Raw genomic sequence first — 18,859 nt, forward strand, 5'->3', positions numbered from 1 at the left:
CTAAGATTAGATTACTTGACGATCCCGAAAGTTATAGACGTTTGGTTGGAAGACTCATCTATCTATGCTTCACTCGGCCAGATTTATCATATTGTGTGCATGTTTTGTCACAATTTATGCAAAACCCACGAGTTGAGCATTGGGAAGCGGCACTGCGTGTTACAAGGTACTTGAAAGGAAATCCTGGGCAAGGCATTTTATTGCGAACCGAATGTGATCTACAATTGTATGGATGGTGTGATTCGGATTGGGCAAGCTGTCCTTTGACTCGAAGATCGCTTACAGGATGGTTTGTACTTCTAGGAAACTCTCCAATTTCATGGAAGACAAAGAAGCAACACACTGTATCTAAATCTTCTGCCGAGGCAGAATATAGATCTATGGCAATGACGGTTTGTGAGTTGAAATGGTTGAAGGGACTGCTATTGAGCTGGGGGGGTTGTGCATACCACACCCATTAGACTTTACTGTGATAGCCAAGCTGCATTGCACATAGCTAAAAATCTAGTTTTCCATGAACGCACAAAGCACATAGAAGTCGATTGTCATTTTTTGAGGGATGAGATTGTAAGAGAAACTATTTCTCCTTCCTATGTCTCAACGCATGTACAACTCGCCGATATCTTCACCAAAGCATTGGGACAACGACAACTCCAATACTTCATTCGCAAGTTGGGCATTCGAGATCTTCATGCACCAACTTGGGGGGGGGGGGGTAATAGCAGTAATATCATATTATAGTAAAGATTAGATACTGTATATTATTTTGGTAGAGATTTATTTCTTGTTGCCTTGTTTAGGTAGATTGATTGAAAGTGTTTTAGGTAAGATTGAGATAGTAGCCTTGTATATATTTTGCTCTGCTCTGCTCTCAGTGAATAACACAGAACTTCTCTTCATTTTCTTCTGCTTCTTACTGTATTAACAGTTACTCTTTTTTTTGGCCTTATTTTTTCACCCTTTCCTCACCAACTTTAGAAGTTAGCGCTATATTATTACCTTTATGTTTTCCCTGCATATTATTTCCCAACACTTGCATTTTGTTGGTTTGTAATGCTAACCTATTCCCCTTGTTGTTACATTGTACTCCCTCCCCATTTTTATTTTTTAGATCATTTTGTTGTTCATTGCCTTCTTTTCCTAAGATATCTCCACGCTCCTAATCCCCTCCTTGTATAGATTATGATTCTCCTCTCCGAGGACAGAAAATCTGACCCATCTTTTCTGCCTTCCCTCTTTTATCCCCAAATTATCGCCGCCCTTCAACCACACTTTATTCTCCTAGTTAGAATCTTTCCTTGTACAAATTTTGATTTTCGATTTTTACGTTTGGCGATCATCTAGGATTTGAAAATTTTTATTAAGTCTAGTCTTATTATGAGATCCTCGCAAGCTTCATGCTCTTTCCTTCCATGAGCATCGCTATTACCAGTTACCTCGTCGTTTCCGTTCTTCGGTGACCCCTCACCAACATTCGCTACCTTTGATTTCTTTGGACATACTTCACTGCTATGGCCATAAATACCGCATTTGAAACACACCAAATATAAATGAATTCCTTCATATTCTATTCTTCAAACTTTTTGTCTCAGGCTAAATCTTGCCACTAGTGCTTTCGTTATGTCTACTTCTATGCAGAGTCTGACAAAACTTTCCACGTGGAAATAAGACTTGTGACTTTATCGATTTTAACTAGTGTTTCTATCTCACCAGTAATCATAAGAATCTAAGCCAAACAATTACTTTTTCAATTGTGTCTTTCATCCGAGCAAAGTTTAGTTTTCATTCCTTAACTTATAGTGATCCATGACTATCCATCGACCTTCATACTTAACTTGGCATAATTATAATCGTCAGTTGAACCAGATTTAATGAGGAAGTAATTGTTTTTCAATGTGACAAGTTCCATTATCGCTTTGGGATGCCAAAGAGCTATGATCCTTTTCAGTAGGTACCTTTTATGATGAGCGATTGCCGCCATATATGGTCTCCTTAATCTTACTTTTTCTTTTGATGATCTTGATTTTCGGGCAATCCGTATCCTCTTTAGCATCCCCATCTTCATCTTCATTATCAAAGACCAATTCCATATCATCATCCATGCTTTGGTACTTCGGGCCTTGGCCCATCTTGTGTACGATAAAACTAGCTTCAACACTTATTTAAATTTTTCCCATTGAGGCTTCATTACCTTTCGCACAAAGTTCCATTGAACATTCTTTGCTAACTATAGCCGTCGTTTTCAATTTTTTTGGGGTGCTCGTTTGAGTTGGCCTGTTCTTCCGACAACCATGACATAGAGAGCGTTAAGCTAAACTCCATAGTTGAAGATTAATTTTAATTATTATATAATTTTTTTTAAATTTATAGTAAAATTGATCATTCATGGATAATTTAAAAATAAAAAGATTTTTGCCATATCAAAAAAAATTAGAAACCGAAGTTAATAGGAAAAATAGTACGGAGTATTTTGTTTTTTCTAAGATATCCTTTAAAACCTTGCCAATTGGTCCCTTCGACACGTTTCAAATTACTGGTCCGAACCCAACAACACTCAACACCGACACCCTCGGACTTGTGGTGCGACAACGTTGTAGTCTCTGTGCAGTGTGCACGTTATCCAAGCGCCAATTCACTCTCACTAGATATGCTTGACTTTTTTCATAAACGCCAAACTAACTCCGGGCATCCACTGACGCCTACTAATACTCCCCTCCTCCGCCGCCGTCCGTCGCCTTTCACCGCCACCATTTAACTGAAATCTTAGGATTTTTGTGTTTCCCTCTTTCTCTATGGGTGAGCAGACCCGGACTCAGACCCAAACCCTACCCGATTCCGACTCCCAACCGCTGACGGACCCTAATGCAGATTCTGGACTTGGATCGGACCCGGCCCTTCTCGCCGACGCGCCGATTGATATCCCTCGTAATCACTCCAATCCTTCCAAAATCCCTATTCGCCCCCAGAAAATCCGAAAACTTTCAACCGCCTCCTCTGTTGAGGGAGGCGATCAGAAGCCCCCGGAGGCCACCGCCGATCCCTCTTCTTCCTCTCCACTCAAGGCGCTCACTCCCGCCACTTCCGCCGCCTCAACGTCCACTGTTTTAACCGCAACCGCGTCTACAACCTCCAGGAATCGCCGGAAAGCTGTGGCTCAAATATCTAGGGTTTTGCCCCAAATCGTCAAGCCTTTATCAGCCGATGGTGAAATTGAGCTCGCCCTCCGCCATCTTCGAGCCGTCGATCCCCTCCTTGTGTCCCTGATCGACACCCTCACACCGCCAACGTTTGAAACGCGCCACCCACCGTTCTTAGCTCTGACGAAGAGTATTCTTTACCAGCAATTGGCGTATAAGGCCGGCACTTCTATATACACGCGATTCATCTCACTATGTGGCGGGGAGAAAGCTGTTCATCCTGACACCGTCCTCTCCCTTTCTGCTCAACAGCTCAAGCAAATTGGAGTCTCGGGCCGAAAAGCAAGCTACCTCTATGACCTTGCAAACAAGTACAAGTCTGGGATTTTATCTGATGATACTGTTGTTAAAATGGACGATCGTTCATTGTTCACAATGCTATCAATGGTTAAAGGCATCGGCTCGTGGTCGGTTCACATGTTCATGATCTTTTCACTTCACAGACCAGATGTTTTGCCTGTAAGCGACTTGGGAGTAAGGAAAGGGGTACAATTGCTGCATGGATTAGAGGAGTTGCCAAGGCCATCTCAGATGGAGCAGTTGTGTGAGAAATGGAAACCCTATAGGTCAGTCGGGGCATGGTACATGTGGCGGTTTGTAGAAGGAAAGGGGACGCCAGCTTCCGCTGCAGCAGCATTAGACGGTAGTAGCGTGCAGCCATTGCAGCAACTTGATCCCGAGCAGGATGCACAGCAACAGCACCAATTGCAACTTCTGGAGCCAATTAACGGCATTGGAAATCTTGGGTATTCTGCCTCTTGCTTTTAGTATACTAGTTTGTTTCTTGTTAATCTTAGGCTTGATTGTTATTTACTAACTGGAGAACTTTTGAGCTCTTTAGAAAACTGAAAAACTAAATAATGAAAACCAGAAAATATAGTTACTTTGCATATAGTTTTAAAAAGAAACACTGTTTTTTTATCCTCCAAATTTGTTTAATACAGAAATACACACCATTTCATCTATAATCACCATTTTCGATACCTACTAACTTCTACCTCACTTATGCTTATCAATCTACTCCGCCCACACCTACCACCTATCTACTTATTTATCTATTCCAAGCGCCACCTGCTTACCCACACTCATCTACTTACCTATCTATCCACCGTGATAACTACATTCGTTATCTTCTATCTTCCCTATTCTCATCTAGTTATACCGACATAACCTACACATGAGGCAATGCCAAAAATGGTTATTTGACTATCGTGAATTACTAAATTGATCCTTATCTATCAAAACCCTCAAATTAAGTCCTCCGACTTTCCATATAGTACCAAAAATGGTCCTCCAGTCATTTCTTCGTCAAAACCTAGCAGGAACTAAGGGTGTTATGTGTATTTTAGGGTATTCCCGCAATTTCAAGGTATTATAGGTCAATTTCTTGATGATATTGGTGACTTTAGCCTCTCCCTCTCCAAGGCTTCGGAGTTTTTGTCATGAAAAGGAGGTGTCATACTGACAGATTCCCCATCGCTAGATGATGGCGGCACAAGCCTTCCATCAATGGAGAACCACCGCACGGTGTAGAGGTGGTGGAATTACTTTTGGAGATACTAACATAAGAGTTGTTCGCAGTGGAATTGACGGTTTTCGTGACCACTCTGAAGTCTCTCCACCTCCTCACAAGGGAGGAGATGCTGTCAAAATGCAGAACCTCCACTACCGAGGTATCTGACCTTGATGGCAAATTCTCTGTTTTATTCTCGTCCTCGTTTTTCCTCTCCCCAGAAAACACAATTTCTCTGACTTTATCCCAATTATTAGAATTCTTAGTAGTTGTATTCCTTTCATCATTCCTATGGGTTTTGTCTAGGGTTTATGAATTATGAGCCCAGAGATCTGTAATGTCAATCTGGTGAGCATTTTCATTGGAATCAGAACCGTTTCTCCACTGATCGGAAACACAAGAATTCACCAAAACCTTGAGATTCTTGTGAAAATGGTTTTGATTTCTCAAGACACACTCAAAGGGAGAAGTTTGAACTTGGGAAGTTGCCATTTTTGTTCTCCGCAAAAAATTTCTATAGAGATAACAATTAACGAGATTAGCAAGAATGGTGTATGACAGCTTGAAGATTTCAATGCTTTTCCAGGCAGGATAAGAGCTAGAGAGAAAAAAAAAACCACTTGACTTTGTATATCAATGAGAAGGGAAGGAAAATACGGGAATACCCTGAAATACCAAAAACATCCTTAGTTTTGGATGGGTTCTGATGGAGAAATAACTGGTGGACCATTTTTGGTACTAAATTTATAGTCGAAGGACTTAATTTGAGAGTTTTGATTGATAGGGATCAATTTTTTTAAAAAAAATGCGTGATAGTCGAAGGATCGTTTTTGGTATTGCCTCTACATATATACATCTAGAGCTAGACATTATTCATATTATCTGTATTAAAAGTTTAAAACTTAAAATCCAAATGGATTTTTAGATTTTGGGTGAACTTGATAGGTTATTGATTCATATATTTTTCGTTATGTTATATCACGATATAAATTTGTTCTGAAGATAAGATGTTAAACTTACGCATACACTAAATTCAAAGCAAAAATTATATATATTTTGCTCAAACCAATCATGTTCAAAATTATTTTGAATATTAGGTCTTAAAAAATCACTCAGAATTTTGAATTTGTGTTATTTTATAATGTTATATGGTTATGGTCTCAAAAAATTGAATTTGTAAATGCGTATTGGTAAACATGTTTTCAAAACTAAAAATAAAGAATAGAAAATAGAGAATAAAAATATGAAAACAGAAACTAGTGAATGGAAAACTGAAGTAAATAAATTATCTTTTGGAGTCATTGCTTTTGCATTTATTTATTTTTGATAATTTTTTTTTTTTATCATTTATATTGAGACATCAATGCACTATCCAATCCCTTGTTGTCACTAGTTGTGAAAACTAGAGGCTCATATCAATTTGTTGATCTTTGCTAGAAAATAATACTGAGTATCTTTTTACATTAGTAAAGACTATTTGACATGCTAAACAGTTATGGAACACTAGGCCAAAATAGTATGGTATAGTGCTATGGTTAGCAGTCTAAATGATTAAAGACTTGGACTTTCTTATATTTTTGCTAGTTTGCAAAGGGTGAATAAGTGTACTTAGACTTTTAAAGATGGTTAGCAAATTAAATGATTAAAGACCTGGAGTTATGCTCATATTCAATTATTATGGATTCATGGTTCTGTATATTTCACACCGTATATCTTCATTAGAAAGTGGATAATTATATTTAGCAGCTGAGTCAAAGCCACACCCTTATAAGATAGAAGTACTTGTAGTCTAGATTTTAGTCTAATTTGGCAAGCAGCCAGCTACGATCACCTATCATGTCTATGATAAGTCATGGAACCATAATACTACCTGATTTTAGGTTATATTATTGGTTTCCATGTCTATTCATATTTTCTTTTGATATTAGTCAGGTATTAAATGCTTAGATATGGCTCCTAAGTATCACTTTGTTTCCTGCCTCTCTTGCGCATTAAATTTTTAATCTTCTCATTCATCTCAATCTAATATATGAGAAGGTAAAAAGAAGAAAACAACTTTATAATAAAGGAGTGAGCTATGAGTGGTTTCTGACATTTGATAGAATTTCATGTTCAATAAGCAGTCAGGAGCATGGTAGTTTTGTGCTCATGCCAGACTTGCAAAAGAGAAGTTGCTTTCTGGCTGAACTGACTATATTTGATAATGACTTGGAATTTTTTGTCCTTGAATACAATTTGGGTGAAATGTCCAAAGTACTTGCATGAATAGGTAAATTTGAGTGCCCAAAAAAACCTTTCTCAACATCAATTTTGACTGTTAAACTTGATAATATCAATTTGTAAAGCGAAACAATTTCACTGGAGAAAGGGTATCTTTTAATGGCAACTGACCAACTGTAGAATGTCTTAGCACCTGTCTCTCTTAAAATCGGTTAGTATGGGAAGTGTTTACATAATCAGAAAAGTTGCTTGCCTTCAAATTTAACCTTATTTCTGTGTGATATATCCATTTACATGGCCTTCTCAATGTAGACTGATCCCCTGATACATGAATATTGAATTGCTTATCTGTCATGATATTATTTCAGAATTAGTATTGTAGTTATGCTTTTGACTCTGTAACGTAAAATCTTTATTACAAGATATAATTAGTTGGAAATATAAGGTATTCAGAACTGTGATTTGATATGCCAGTTATTGTACCATTCCTCAGTTGGGTGAATCTTTGTTCTTGGTGTTCATTTTTCACTAATACTTTTTAGTTTTTAGGTTATTTCTCAATGCATTAGGAAATTCAACTTTTGATATGCCCAATTCCTTTAAATTTTTCTACTCCAGTCATTGCAACATCAATTAACATGCCCAATTGTTATGAATGCTTCTGTTTCAGGGCTTGCATTTGGGGCCAATAATTGAGGTTTGAGTTTCAGTACTCATGGTCATAGAGTTTAACATTGGAGAGACTCTAATGATGTTCTTGTGAAAGCCTAGGATTAATTTTAGCACAGTGCTTGTGGGGAGAATGGATCCTACCGCCTATAAGATCTTCTGGTCAGACATTGTACTGTTTTAGACTTTTAGCTGTTCTAAGTAGAAACTGTGAACTTGTAGACACTCTTTGTGTTGAAGTTATTCAATGATAATTAGGGTCAAAGAAGTTTGATGCAGTAAATAGCATCCGTAGAAGGAGACCCCATCTTACTTAGATGGTCAAATAGAATTTATTATGGTAAAAATATGTAATAATGCTCTGTGTAAGAGTGGTACTTGATGTTGAAATGTAAAAAGAAATCCATTGTTATCAACATCCTCCTGTTTTGTTTTGTTTCGTTTCATAATAGCAAATGTGAAAATATGTTCCTAGGGTGGGATTATGTATGTATGTCAAGGACAAAGCAAGAATATTTTTCTAGGAAGACCAAATCTTAAAGAAATTTTGCTCATCCATGTCTGTGGATGTAGTTTTTGCTTAGAGCATCCTCATTAGACTTAGACATAAATTTTAAGGGTTTTTGTTAGATTATTACAAGGAAAGAGGAAAGAGTGAACAAAAATATGAGTTTATATACTTTGTAGGAGTGAAAATCTTATAATAGGTTTTATTTGTTTAAATAAACAGACTTTTCATGAAAAAAATGAATTCGGGGTCTCACAACACTATTATGGCTTAACAACTAGCTAGGGGAAAGTCCACTCAGGGAGGCAGCTACTGCTTCTGTATCATTACTAGACTGGTATAATCCAGTATCGAGCTATTGGGATGAAGACAATGGTTAGAAGTGACACCAACTTGAACACCTCTTACCCATTGGAATATTGGATAAGCTAGCAGCTACCATTATCTATAATGATCCAGATGAGAATGATAGAATTGGATGGAGAAAAGAAGCCTTGGGCATATTTTCAGTAAGCTCTGCCTACGATCTGGCGGTTAGTTCTATCAATTCAATCGAAGCGGCTAAATGGAATGATTTTTGGAAATTAAAAGTACCAAACCGTATTCAGATGTTCTTGGGCTTTTCTAAGAGGCATACAACTTGCCAACTTTATGGGCTACAAGAGAATCGTCTTGAAGTGTGATTTGAGTGAAATAGTTGAAGGCCTAGGCTCTAAAAATACGCCTAGTCGTGTGGTATATAACCTCCTAAAGGCATGCAAACGTGAACTGAATAGCTGTAAAGTATGGCAGATATCCTTGATTAACCGCGAACATAATAGGTTTGCTGACGCTCTTGCAGCAATGCCCAAAAGCTTCCCCAAAGGCATGCATGTCCTTGAGACTCCTCCAGATGAAATGCTGAATGTTTTGAATGATGACATTGACGGTGTACCTCAATTGCGCGAAGTCTGTATTAGCTAATTCCTTGTACAATTGGGTCTCTCCCTTCCAGTTAATATATAAAAAAAAAATACAAGTCAAATTCTAATTATTATGGAGCAATATACTAAGGGCAAATATCTTCATAACAAAAAGAGATACAAAATTCATATTAAAATACAAATAAAGAAAAATAAGAAAAGAAATTATCATCTTTTCATCCTTGTTCCTACAAGCTCCATATTATATCATCATTTTCTTCCTACAACATCCTCCTATTGAGGCTACATATTGAAGGAAACTTTTATATCAAAGGGAAGGGAAAGGGGTTGCAAGGGCTTTGAGAAATAAGGAAAGATGTGTATTTAATTATTTATAGGTGGGATATCTAAGTAATTTTAAATAGTTGAAATGGAAAAGTTGTTCAACATGACTAGAGAGAATTTATCACCAGACAATATTCGATGTATTAAGCATCTGTGTTAATTTTTTATTCTCTTACTGAAAATCTTCTTATGCACTTTCATTTTGACTTTGTGTGATTATCAATCTAGAATTATTATTGTGTTCTCGAGATAAGCTAAAGAAGTTTCTTTTTTTTTTTTTTTAAAACAAAACCAAACTTAATATATTAAGCAGAGAAAAAATGCAGAACACAAGAAAGCGGGACAAACTCCCACGCTCTGAGGACATACGAAGAATCAGTCGCTCGTGCCAACATGTGAGCTATCTGATTCGCTAACCTACTGACATGGCGAACAAACACGTTCCCAATGTCATTAGCAATCATACAACATTGGTCACATTGCTTAGCTATCAAACCAACATGCGAAAGGTCCAACTTACAAGAATTAAAACTTAAACAAAAATTTAAACAATCAGTCTGAATACCAACATTATTGAGACCACGATCTTTAATCCAAGTGAGTGCTTCCTTTACTGCCATTGCTTCTACTAGATAAGGATCATGACACCAAGGTAACCTACCCTTCTTAGCAGCATCAAAAGTACCACCATTCAAATAAATAGTTAATCCATTAATCATTTAAAATGTAAGAAATTCAACCATTTTAGTGTTAGAATAATTAAGAAAAATGAAAATTTAAGCTATAAGCATGTGCCCTAGTGTGTGCATTTTATGTGTTATCAACCATTGAAGATTTTATCAAAATATATATATATATATATATATATATATATATATATATATATTAGAATGTTTTTACATGCATATAACATTTTAGGACATTAGGAGCACTCTTAAATTATTTTGCAAAATCAAATCTTTTACATGGTATCAAACGAATCCTATCCATTTATTAATGATATGGAGGATATATATGAGTGAATGATACCAATAAATCTTAATAAAAACTTATAGGGCGTTTGGTTGGGATGAGAGAATTAGAGAGAAAAGAATTGTAATTCGTTGAAAAAAGAATAAGGTTAGAATAAAGTAAAAATTAAAATTACATAAATAGGAGTATATGAAATTAGAAGGTAAGAAGTGAAACAAATGCCTTTATGTAGTAATAATAATAATAATAATAATAATAATCTTACTATATATAAAAGCCACAAGCATTCGTGTTAGAGCAAAAAAACACCCCGTGTAAACAAAACACAATCGTTTAGTCTTAAAAAATACTAGCATTTTAGATGCACAACCTAAAATGGTGGAGTTGAGAATGACAATAATGTTTCCAGGACCGTAGCAATAACAAACACAACTTAGAATTATAAATACTTAAAAATTATAAATCAGGGAGGGCATGTCAGCTAGACAAGTGTATAATTAGAGTGGTAAAATTGTTTTCACAACACTTTCTTTTTTCTCACATTGAGCGTTGAATTATGTAATTCTGGAGGGAGGTTGAATTGTAAATAAGCGGAGGAAAATGCAATTTCTTCTGACCAAACAATGTAATTGGACATTTCATTGAATTGAATTCAATTACAGTCAAATTACATTAAGGTTCATGTTTAGTTTGACATATAAATAATGTTAATAGTGCTATCGATATATCTCTAACAGCTAATTAAGGATATTCTTTAAAAATTCTTATTTTATTATGTGAAGTATAGATATGAAATAACGAATTTCATGGTAGTTAAAAATTGTATCCAATAAAAAGATAATTTTATTTCATTTTTATTTATTATACACAACAAAAAAAAAAAAAAAAAACGAAAATAGCGATGAAAATGAGAAATTTCATCACTATTCACTTTAGTGACGGATTTTGTCCGTTGCTAAAGAGTTGCAACGAATTCTAATTCTGTCGCTAAACTTAAAAAATCTGTCGCAATTTTCCTCTCTGTGATGATTTGGATGATGAAATTTGTAAGAGAATAGTAACGAAATTTCTGTCGTTAGTTTGTTTCTGTTTACAATGGATGTCACTTAGCTACAACTTAGAGGCGAAAATATCCATTGTTAAATTTAACAATAAATATTTCTGTCGCTATTTTGTTGTCATTCTTTATTGTTAGAAGGTATTTAGCTACGGATTTGCTATGATTTTTGTCTGTCGTTAAATTTTTAAAATTCTTTTTTTTTTAAAGAATTTAGCCGCTAATTAATATCACATAGAGTATGTATTAAACCTATAATATAGTACTTCAACAACATAATCGCAAAATATATTATATTAAGAAATTCAAACTTAATAACAATAACAAAAATATAGCATTGTAAGGTGTTACATCGTTTATCTTGTCCACAAGCATGAGTAAGAAAAAAATAGAAGCTTTAAGTGAACAACATTTGATACGGATGAAGATTCAATAGCATCTATCCATTTAATTTTATCAACGAACCAATCAAATAGTCTAGAATAGACAATTTTTGTTAGAGCATTTCTATTGATTTAGTAGCTGTGCATCAAGTAATTTTGTTATTATCTTCTCATCGCGAGTCACCATGATGTGTTTGACCAAGAAGTTCTCAAGTACTTTCTCATCACACCTAAATGAAACTTCAATACGATGAAACTGTTCATTGGGCAAACTCAACGTTACCTAAGTGAAGTATTATTGCAGCTAGCGCGCCACAACACAAAATTGCATCCTACAAATGGGTATCATCATCAAAGAATCAGTATATATGTAATTCATGTTTAGGTTCTCATCATGCATAAAATTGTTGGAATTTTTAGCATAAAATGACATGGAAAATAGATATTTTATAGTACATATGTGAGGTCCATTTTCGATTTGAGTCGGGTGATTATCAAAATAGACCATTTGAGATGGGAAATGAATGTGAAAGTTCCCTGAGAGCCTATATAAATTGAATTGCACGCTCCCACTGGGGATTAAACTTGTGACCTCTCACTTGGGAAGACCACAACTATGCCGCTTGACCACAAGACTTTTGACCTTAAGAGCCTATATAAATTGTAAGCATCTAAAATTTACTATATAAATATCCTTCTCAAAACATGTTAAATTCAAGATTTGACATAGAATTGACGAATTTAATCTTGGATTAAAATCATTAGAAGATAGGTCTTATTACAGTTGCATGCATTTTATGATTATTTTTTTTGAATACAACTAACCCTATTACATTGTAGTATATGTTCATCTATACTTTCTCAACATGTTGAAGCATAAAGAGTCAATTTTACCTCAAATGGGAGAATCACTATATAACATCGCTGCATTTTATGAATTGATTATAGTAAAATTAAAGCAACAAAAGTAAGTAAAATTCACACAGCTCTTATCAAGAACTGCTTAAATTCTAGTTAATAATTTATGAGAAATCCTATTGTAGTTAAATGTGTTTGGTTTAAGTTATCTCAAATAACTTTGTAAATGTAAATAATGCAATATAATATTCTCTTGATCATTTTTTGTAAGATCGATCAATCACATCCCCATATTCTTAAGTGAAATTCCTAAAAATGTAACATCGTCTCAAAACATCCTTTAAACCAAAAACCTCCTTAATGTTTGGTAGAGTTATACTTTCTCCTATTAATCCTCTTATACTTCTAAAAACAATGTGAGAGGTATAACTAGGAATGACAATTGGGTCAACGTCGATTGGATTGTCACGTTTTCTTTTTCTTGGTCGAGTTTAAAATTTTAAGCCCTAACTTTAAAACTTGACTCAACTAAAATTTTTGAGATTTTAAAATTAACATCCTGAACTTTCAATTTTAACAAACTAAACACATTTTACAATAATAAATATAAACTTAAACATTATTTAATGAATCTAAATCTCCATTTTCAATTTCTAACTCAAAAACATAATTAAAATCCAATTTTAAATTTCAACTAAAAATAATTAATATATTTAGACTATAATATAATACCGAGTAATCCATAATACTTTTTTTTTCATTATTTATTTTCATAAAAAATATTTTATTTTGTAATAAATATATTAATATATTTATTAAATTTTATTTAAAATCTTAATAAAATACTAAAGACGAGCTTATGTACAAACTCCATTTATATTTTATTCATGAGTAGCCTAAGTGATTGGATTATCGGGCTAACCTGTTTAGGTCATTGGGCTTATCAATTTTGGAATTATCAAGTTAATATTTTATCAGGCCAGAATTTTTTGGCTCTACCCTTAACCAGGATTCACAATGCACTGTAGTCCCCGTGTGTATGTCTTATGTTGTGAGTTTTTGTGTCTTTGTGTTATGAAATTTCGTATCTTAAGAGTATGAATTTTGTACTTGAAACAAATTAGTAATTGTGTCTTATCACTTATGTTATGAATTATGTGTCTTGTGTTGTGAATTTCTGTGCCTATGAACACAAATTATGTACCTAAATCATATTTGAAAAATAAGTAAATATATAACATGTGTATGTCTTGTGTTGTGATTTTTTATGTTTTGTGTTATGAAATTTTATACCTTACGAGTATGAATTTTGTATCTTGTCGTTTTGATCCAAGATACATAATGCTATGTGGACCCTGGTCCATGATATAAGGTTAAATTGGCATCCCTAGGTATAACTGTATAAGTGTATAACTCTCTATCTCTACTAAACACAACACAGGACAAGACATAACACAATTAACTTGAATTTTATGGAGCCATAGGAACAGGTCGAAAAGTATCATGATTTACAATAAACATGCATGAAGGATTGAAGGTCATTCACATGCTGGTTTCAGGTCAAAGCTAGTCAAGCAGATTGCAAAAGCTTGGAAGGCTGAAAGAGGGAAGCAATAATCCATGGTGAAAACATCTTTCCCAATTTTCCCAAACTGCAGGATTACCTTCTCTTGATCTGTATGTGCAATATTATGAGAGGGATCAACCGCGGCAATAAGCTGAAAATTCTTAACAGAAGCCACTGTAACACGACCTTTGAAATTTAGGTACCAGCATTGTAAATCTTCGTGCCATTTAGGGACCTTGTTTCTCAGGGTAAGTGGAACTTGAGAAGGTGGAGATGGCGGTGACACTTGTGAACCTAAAAGGCTCGGGGAATTGAAATCTGTCACTGGCTCGTTAACTTTTGAGACCGGTGGAGGAGTATACTTACTGCCGAATGATAGTGGCAAAGATGTTGGTGTTGGAGCTGTGCCCCCCTCCTGAATAGAAGATAACGGAATAGAATGCATGACACAATGCATTCTCCTAGGCCCTTTGGTGCGAAGAATTTTGAGTTTGTAAGCAATAGTTGAGACACACGTAGATGATCCAGGAGAGACTTTATTGGCATTGAATCTTTTTCTTCGTTGATTATTGTGCTGAGCTCCACTGTGATATGGAGATTGGCTATCATATAGAGTGAACTTTGTGCCAAGGAAGTTAGACCTGGTAAAATTTCCTTTTTGATCAGTTATAGCATAACAAAGAAAGCCATTGGACATTTTACGGTTTTCATTTTCTTTTGTGGGGTGGGTGTTGGTTCCCTGATGGATAGAGTTTCAGAAATCTTTACCTCAGTTTCCCAACATATGTATTGCTGGATCGTGAAAAATCATCTGCAACCAATGATATCATAAAGTCCGTCCCTGTTAACCTTCTTATTCTTTTTGCTGCTAGAAGTAGTTTATCACTCTCATCCTTAGCTGTGACATGGTAATCATATGATTAGTACCAATCGAAAACAGAACCTCTGTACACGAAGAGGTACAAAAAAGTTTGTGGTTGTCCTGATGTCACAACTAAATTCGGCCAATATAAATTATCCCCCTACCTACTAAGGTCTCCATACAACCAAAATATTGACTAATACACAAGCAGAATGCTTTAAACTTGTTGTTAGCCCCAAAGCATAACTTCATGTTTCTTGAGAAACAATAAGTTGAAACGTCCAGCAGATGGCAATAAGCCACCACTAAGGCAGAAGTTTGATTAGTGCAGAACGAGAGATACGATAAATTGATAATAACTTCATAGAGATATTACAAGAGCCAACTATGAAAAGCCAAAAGGCTCCAGGAAATATGAAGACTCAGAAACAGGAAGCATTCTTTAAATGTTTAACACACGTTTATCTTCAACAGTGGTATAGATTTAAATAAGCGAAAAGCAAACAACAATCTCCACTTAGAACATGACTTACAAGGAGTCAAACCAAGGTAGAGGCGATAAGTTGAGGTAGATCTATCCCTTTTAATGAAGCATTGGATAGGAAATTCACGGGGCCCCGGCTGGTTTAGAATCGATAGAGGAACAAATATCGTTATCAGTTTCAGTCAACATCAGCAACCAGATTAACTAGATATCGGGACAGACTAAGCAGATTTACCTGTTTAAGTGAAATGGGGAAGGTAATCCTCCCACATTCCTCAGGAGTCTTCACAATCTCCTTAGTGATTTCTCTCCATGACTTACAAACAGAAGCACAAGCCAGAACTGCACTCCTACCTGGCCATGATGTCTCACTCTTTTCAACCCTCTGAATTATATCTAAGAGCAATTCTGGTGGTAAATATTCCCAATTCCCCTGTCCAGCTGAATCAATCGGCAATGGATCGGGCCAGGGAATGTGATTGCAGCTCCTGCCTTGCAATTGCCTCCCTTCCTGCCCTATCCTTCTTTTCCCCCCCTTCACATCTTTCATCTCCCTTGTAATGCTCTTGATCAACATTATGGTGATCATATCAATCACACTATCACAGCTTTCTAATAACCACAAGACAAAAAATTGAAAAAAATATTGAATCAGAAATCAGAATAGAAATACCATCTTATAGTCTTATCCGCTACATTTCTACAAACACCAGATGGACAGTTCTCATATACAAATTCTTATCAATTTTTTACCCAATTAACCACATTATTTCAAGTTTTTTTTAATTTCTTTTATATATAATGGATTTCTTTTTCTTTTTTTGCTAAATCAGAAGCCACATTTGTTGTTGATCCCATAAAATTGTTGCCATTTGCAAGATTAGTTGTGTTATTAACGAACCTGAGCAAAGAAGAAGAAGAAGAGATCGAGTATGAAGGGCAATGGAGAATGTTCTGTGGCGGAACCCTGTGCCGGTTTCGCGTTAGAGTGGAAGTCACATAGCCGGAACCGCCATTGCAGCCACCAATACCGCCGTATACGGTATACTCCTCCCCGTCTATCCGTCTCACGATCTCAAAAGCCGGAGGGGTGATACTCCCCAAGGCCGTAAAAAATAAAAAAAGTTCAAACTTTAATTAATTATAATCCAGTAAAATATTAAGGTATTACCCCTATAATTTATTTATTTATTTTGAAAAAAAATAACATTTTTAATTCTTTATTCATAATTATGCTAGTATGAATAAATTTAATCTCTCAATTATGCCTATGGTGATGTGACATTGTGAGATTTTTTTCCTTTTTTTTTTGAGTACCACTGACTCGGTTACATGGTAGTATCTGTTCATAAACAGAACAACCTGCCCCCTCCAACATGAGGTGCAACCAAATGCCACTACCGGATGCTACTAGACCACAAGGTCATTGGCTGATATTGTGAGATTAAGTAATAGAATTGTATTCATTTTTATTCACTTTTAAAATAATAAATTTTACTCTTCAAAAAAAATATTTTAAATGACTTTTATTGAATCTTTTAATAATACTTTTGTATTCTTTGTAAGAGTCCATAAAAGTCTCATATAACAAATATTTAGACTTTTATTGATTTTTACTTACTTTTTATTTTTTAAAAAAATTACAAAAGTCATTAAAATTTTAAATTTAATACACCGTCTGATACCATTTATTAGGATCAAGTGCTTACCATTTACACCAAAACGTATAGCTAGTAGCGAAGACGCAATTTTATTTCATTATAGATCGTTGCACATTTTTGAGATGTTGGATGCTGAATTTAGCCTTTACTTTTTATTGGTCTCCGCTCAACAACTTGTGGGTTGAGAACAAGCAATTTTTCAGTACATTTATAACGAAAAGACAAAATAACACTACAAATTTGAGATCAAACAAGCATTGTAAAAATTGACAATGTGAGATATTTTCTCTTTACACATATATGACTGTTATAGGGTTCACTTGATTTATTAATAACTTAGCTTTTTCGCTTTGCTACATCAAATACAAAAGAACAAGATTACAATTAAAAAATAAAGATACAATCCTAACACCCCACCCTAGAACAATATTTTAAAATATTTAAAGTCAACAATCTCTTAATAATATATAGTGGATAATTTAACATCACTCTCAAATTATTTTCTCTATCATTTATCAACTCAAGATTCGATAAAGGATCATCATATTTACCCTTCTTGTAGCACATAAACAACCCCTCTCACCCTACTAACTCTATTACAATGCAGTATCTGTTCATAACTACCCACCACCTCCCGTATAAAGGGAAGGGTTTGATGCCACTGGACCACAAGGTCCTTGGCACTCTCACCTTACTTTTAATCAACAACTTTCAATAATCATATAGTAGTAAAATTAATTCATATATTCTGAGAATCCCTTATCATAAAATAACTTGAATAGTAAACATACCCAACTAGTCAAGTTTCACACTTCCACCTAGGGGCGAATTCACAGTGGGCCGGGGCTAATGGGAGCATTGCCCCCTCCCTCCACCAAATATAGCCCAAGTAATTATATGTGTATATATATATATAATACATGTTTAGGTATAAAACAAAATGCAGATAAAAGTAAAAGAAAGATGAGTTAGTCAAGTTAATGCAACTTATGATAGGTCATGGATTTGAATCCATTTTTAACATTAATTATTCTTTCTTAGTATTTTATTTAAACTATCTCTTTTGTTTTAATATTCTTCACAGTAGAAAAAAAAATTTTTCACTCGACCGCCCCGCTTCCCCCGCAACATCCCTTTGTGCCTCTCCTTAATCAACTACCTGCACTTTTAGCCGATTTCAATTGGTTTCATGAATTGATGTTTTCTTTTTCCACATTATAATACTCCCATTATGGTCAATGTTTCTCATTTTTGTTGCATGCGTGAATTGACCGGCCAACCAAACGTGGAAACCACAATTATATTTTATGTTGAAGATAAATAATGTTGCTCACACTAATTTTATTTAATACATATCCATCGTAGTATTCTATATTCTTTCATCTTATATATTATAATTTATACTAAATTAATTAATCTAAAAATAATCAATACATGTAAAAAAAAAAAAAAAAAAGATTGTGATCATTTTGATTTAATTGTGTTACATTGTGAAAATTTTAAAATAAATAATATTTTCTTCGATAAAATTTCAAAGAACATTGTATAACATATATTATATGTGAAGTTAACTTTTAAGATGACGCACATAATAACTCATCAAATTTATTACAACTCTGCCAATACAATGTGAGTTGAATTCAAATTAATCTCATAATAAT

The 18,859-nt window shown here is 34.7% G+C and overlaps 2 protein-coding genes across 2 annotated transcripts; one reads left to right on the top strand and one right to left on the bottom strand.

Moving 5' to 3' along the window:
• The first annotated feature begins 2,553 nt into the window (after positions 1-2,553).
• On the top strand, positions 2,554-8,017 carry LOC116019875. Its single transcript, XM_031260237.1, has 2 exons — positions 2,554-3,943; positions 7,601-8,017. The coding sequence occupies exons 1-2, from the start codon at positions 2,793-2,795 to the stop codon at positions 7,620-7,622; spliced, it is 1,173 nt and encodes a 390-aa protein (XP_031116097.1). The 5' UTR covers positions 2,554-2,792; the 3' UTR covers positions 7,623-8,017.
• Positions 8,018-14,016: 5,999 nt separating this feature from the next.
• On the bottom strand, positions 14,017-16,661 carry LOC116020714 (tubby-like F-box protein 5). The gene is made up of 5 exons (XM_031261209.1): positions 16,439-16,661; positions 15,773-16,149; positions 15,587-15,674; positions 14,960-15,089; positions 14,017-14,832 (listed from the first exon to the last, which is right to left on the bottom strand). The coding sequence occupies exons 2-5, from the start codon at positions 16,124-16,126 to the stop codon at positions 14,163-14,165; spliced, it is 1,242 nt and encodes a 413-aa protein (XP_031117069.1). The 5' UTR covers positions 16,127-16,149; positions 16,439-16,661; the 3' UTR covers positions 14,017-14,162.
• Between the last annotated feature and the right edge of the window lie 2,198 nt (positions 16,662-18,859).

Source organism: Ipomoea triloba, chromosome 5, assembly GCF_003576645.1.
Source record: "Ipomoea triloba cultivar NCNSP0323 chromosome 5, ASM357664v1".
Taxonomy (NCBI): domain Eukaryota; kingdom Viridiplantae; phylum Streptophyta; class Magnoliopsida; order Solanales; family Convolvulaceae; genus Ipomoea; species Ipomoea triloba.

Excerpts from the sequence above, each read along its gene's own strand:
- LOC116019875 (XM_031260237.1), top strand. The coding sequence starts at position 2,793 with ATGGGTGAGCAGACCCGGACTCAGACCCAAACCCTACCCGATTCCGAC. Across the intron at positions 3,944-7,600 it reads AACGGCATTGGAAATCTTGG|GGCTTGCATTTGGGGCCAAT; the intron begins GTATTCTGCCTC and ends CTTCTGTTTCAG.
- LOC116020714 (XM_031261209.1), bottom strand. The coding sequence starts at position 16,126 with ATGATCACCATAATGTTGATCAAGAGCATTACAAGGGAGATGAAAGAT. Across the intron at positions 15,675-15,772 it reads TCCCCATTTCACTTAAACAG|CCGGGGCCCCGTGAATTTCC; the intron begins GTAAATCTGCTT and ends ATTCTAAACCAG. Across the intron at positions 15,090-15,586 it reads CTACCTTGGTTTGACTCCTT|CTAAGGATGAGAGTGATAAA; the intron begins GTAAGTCATGTT and ends ACCATGTCACAG.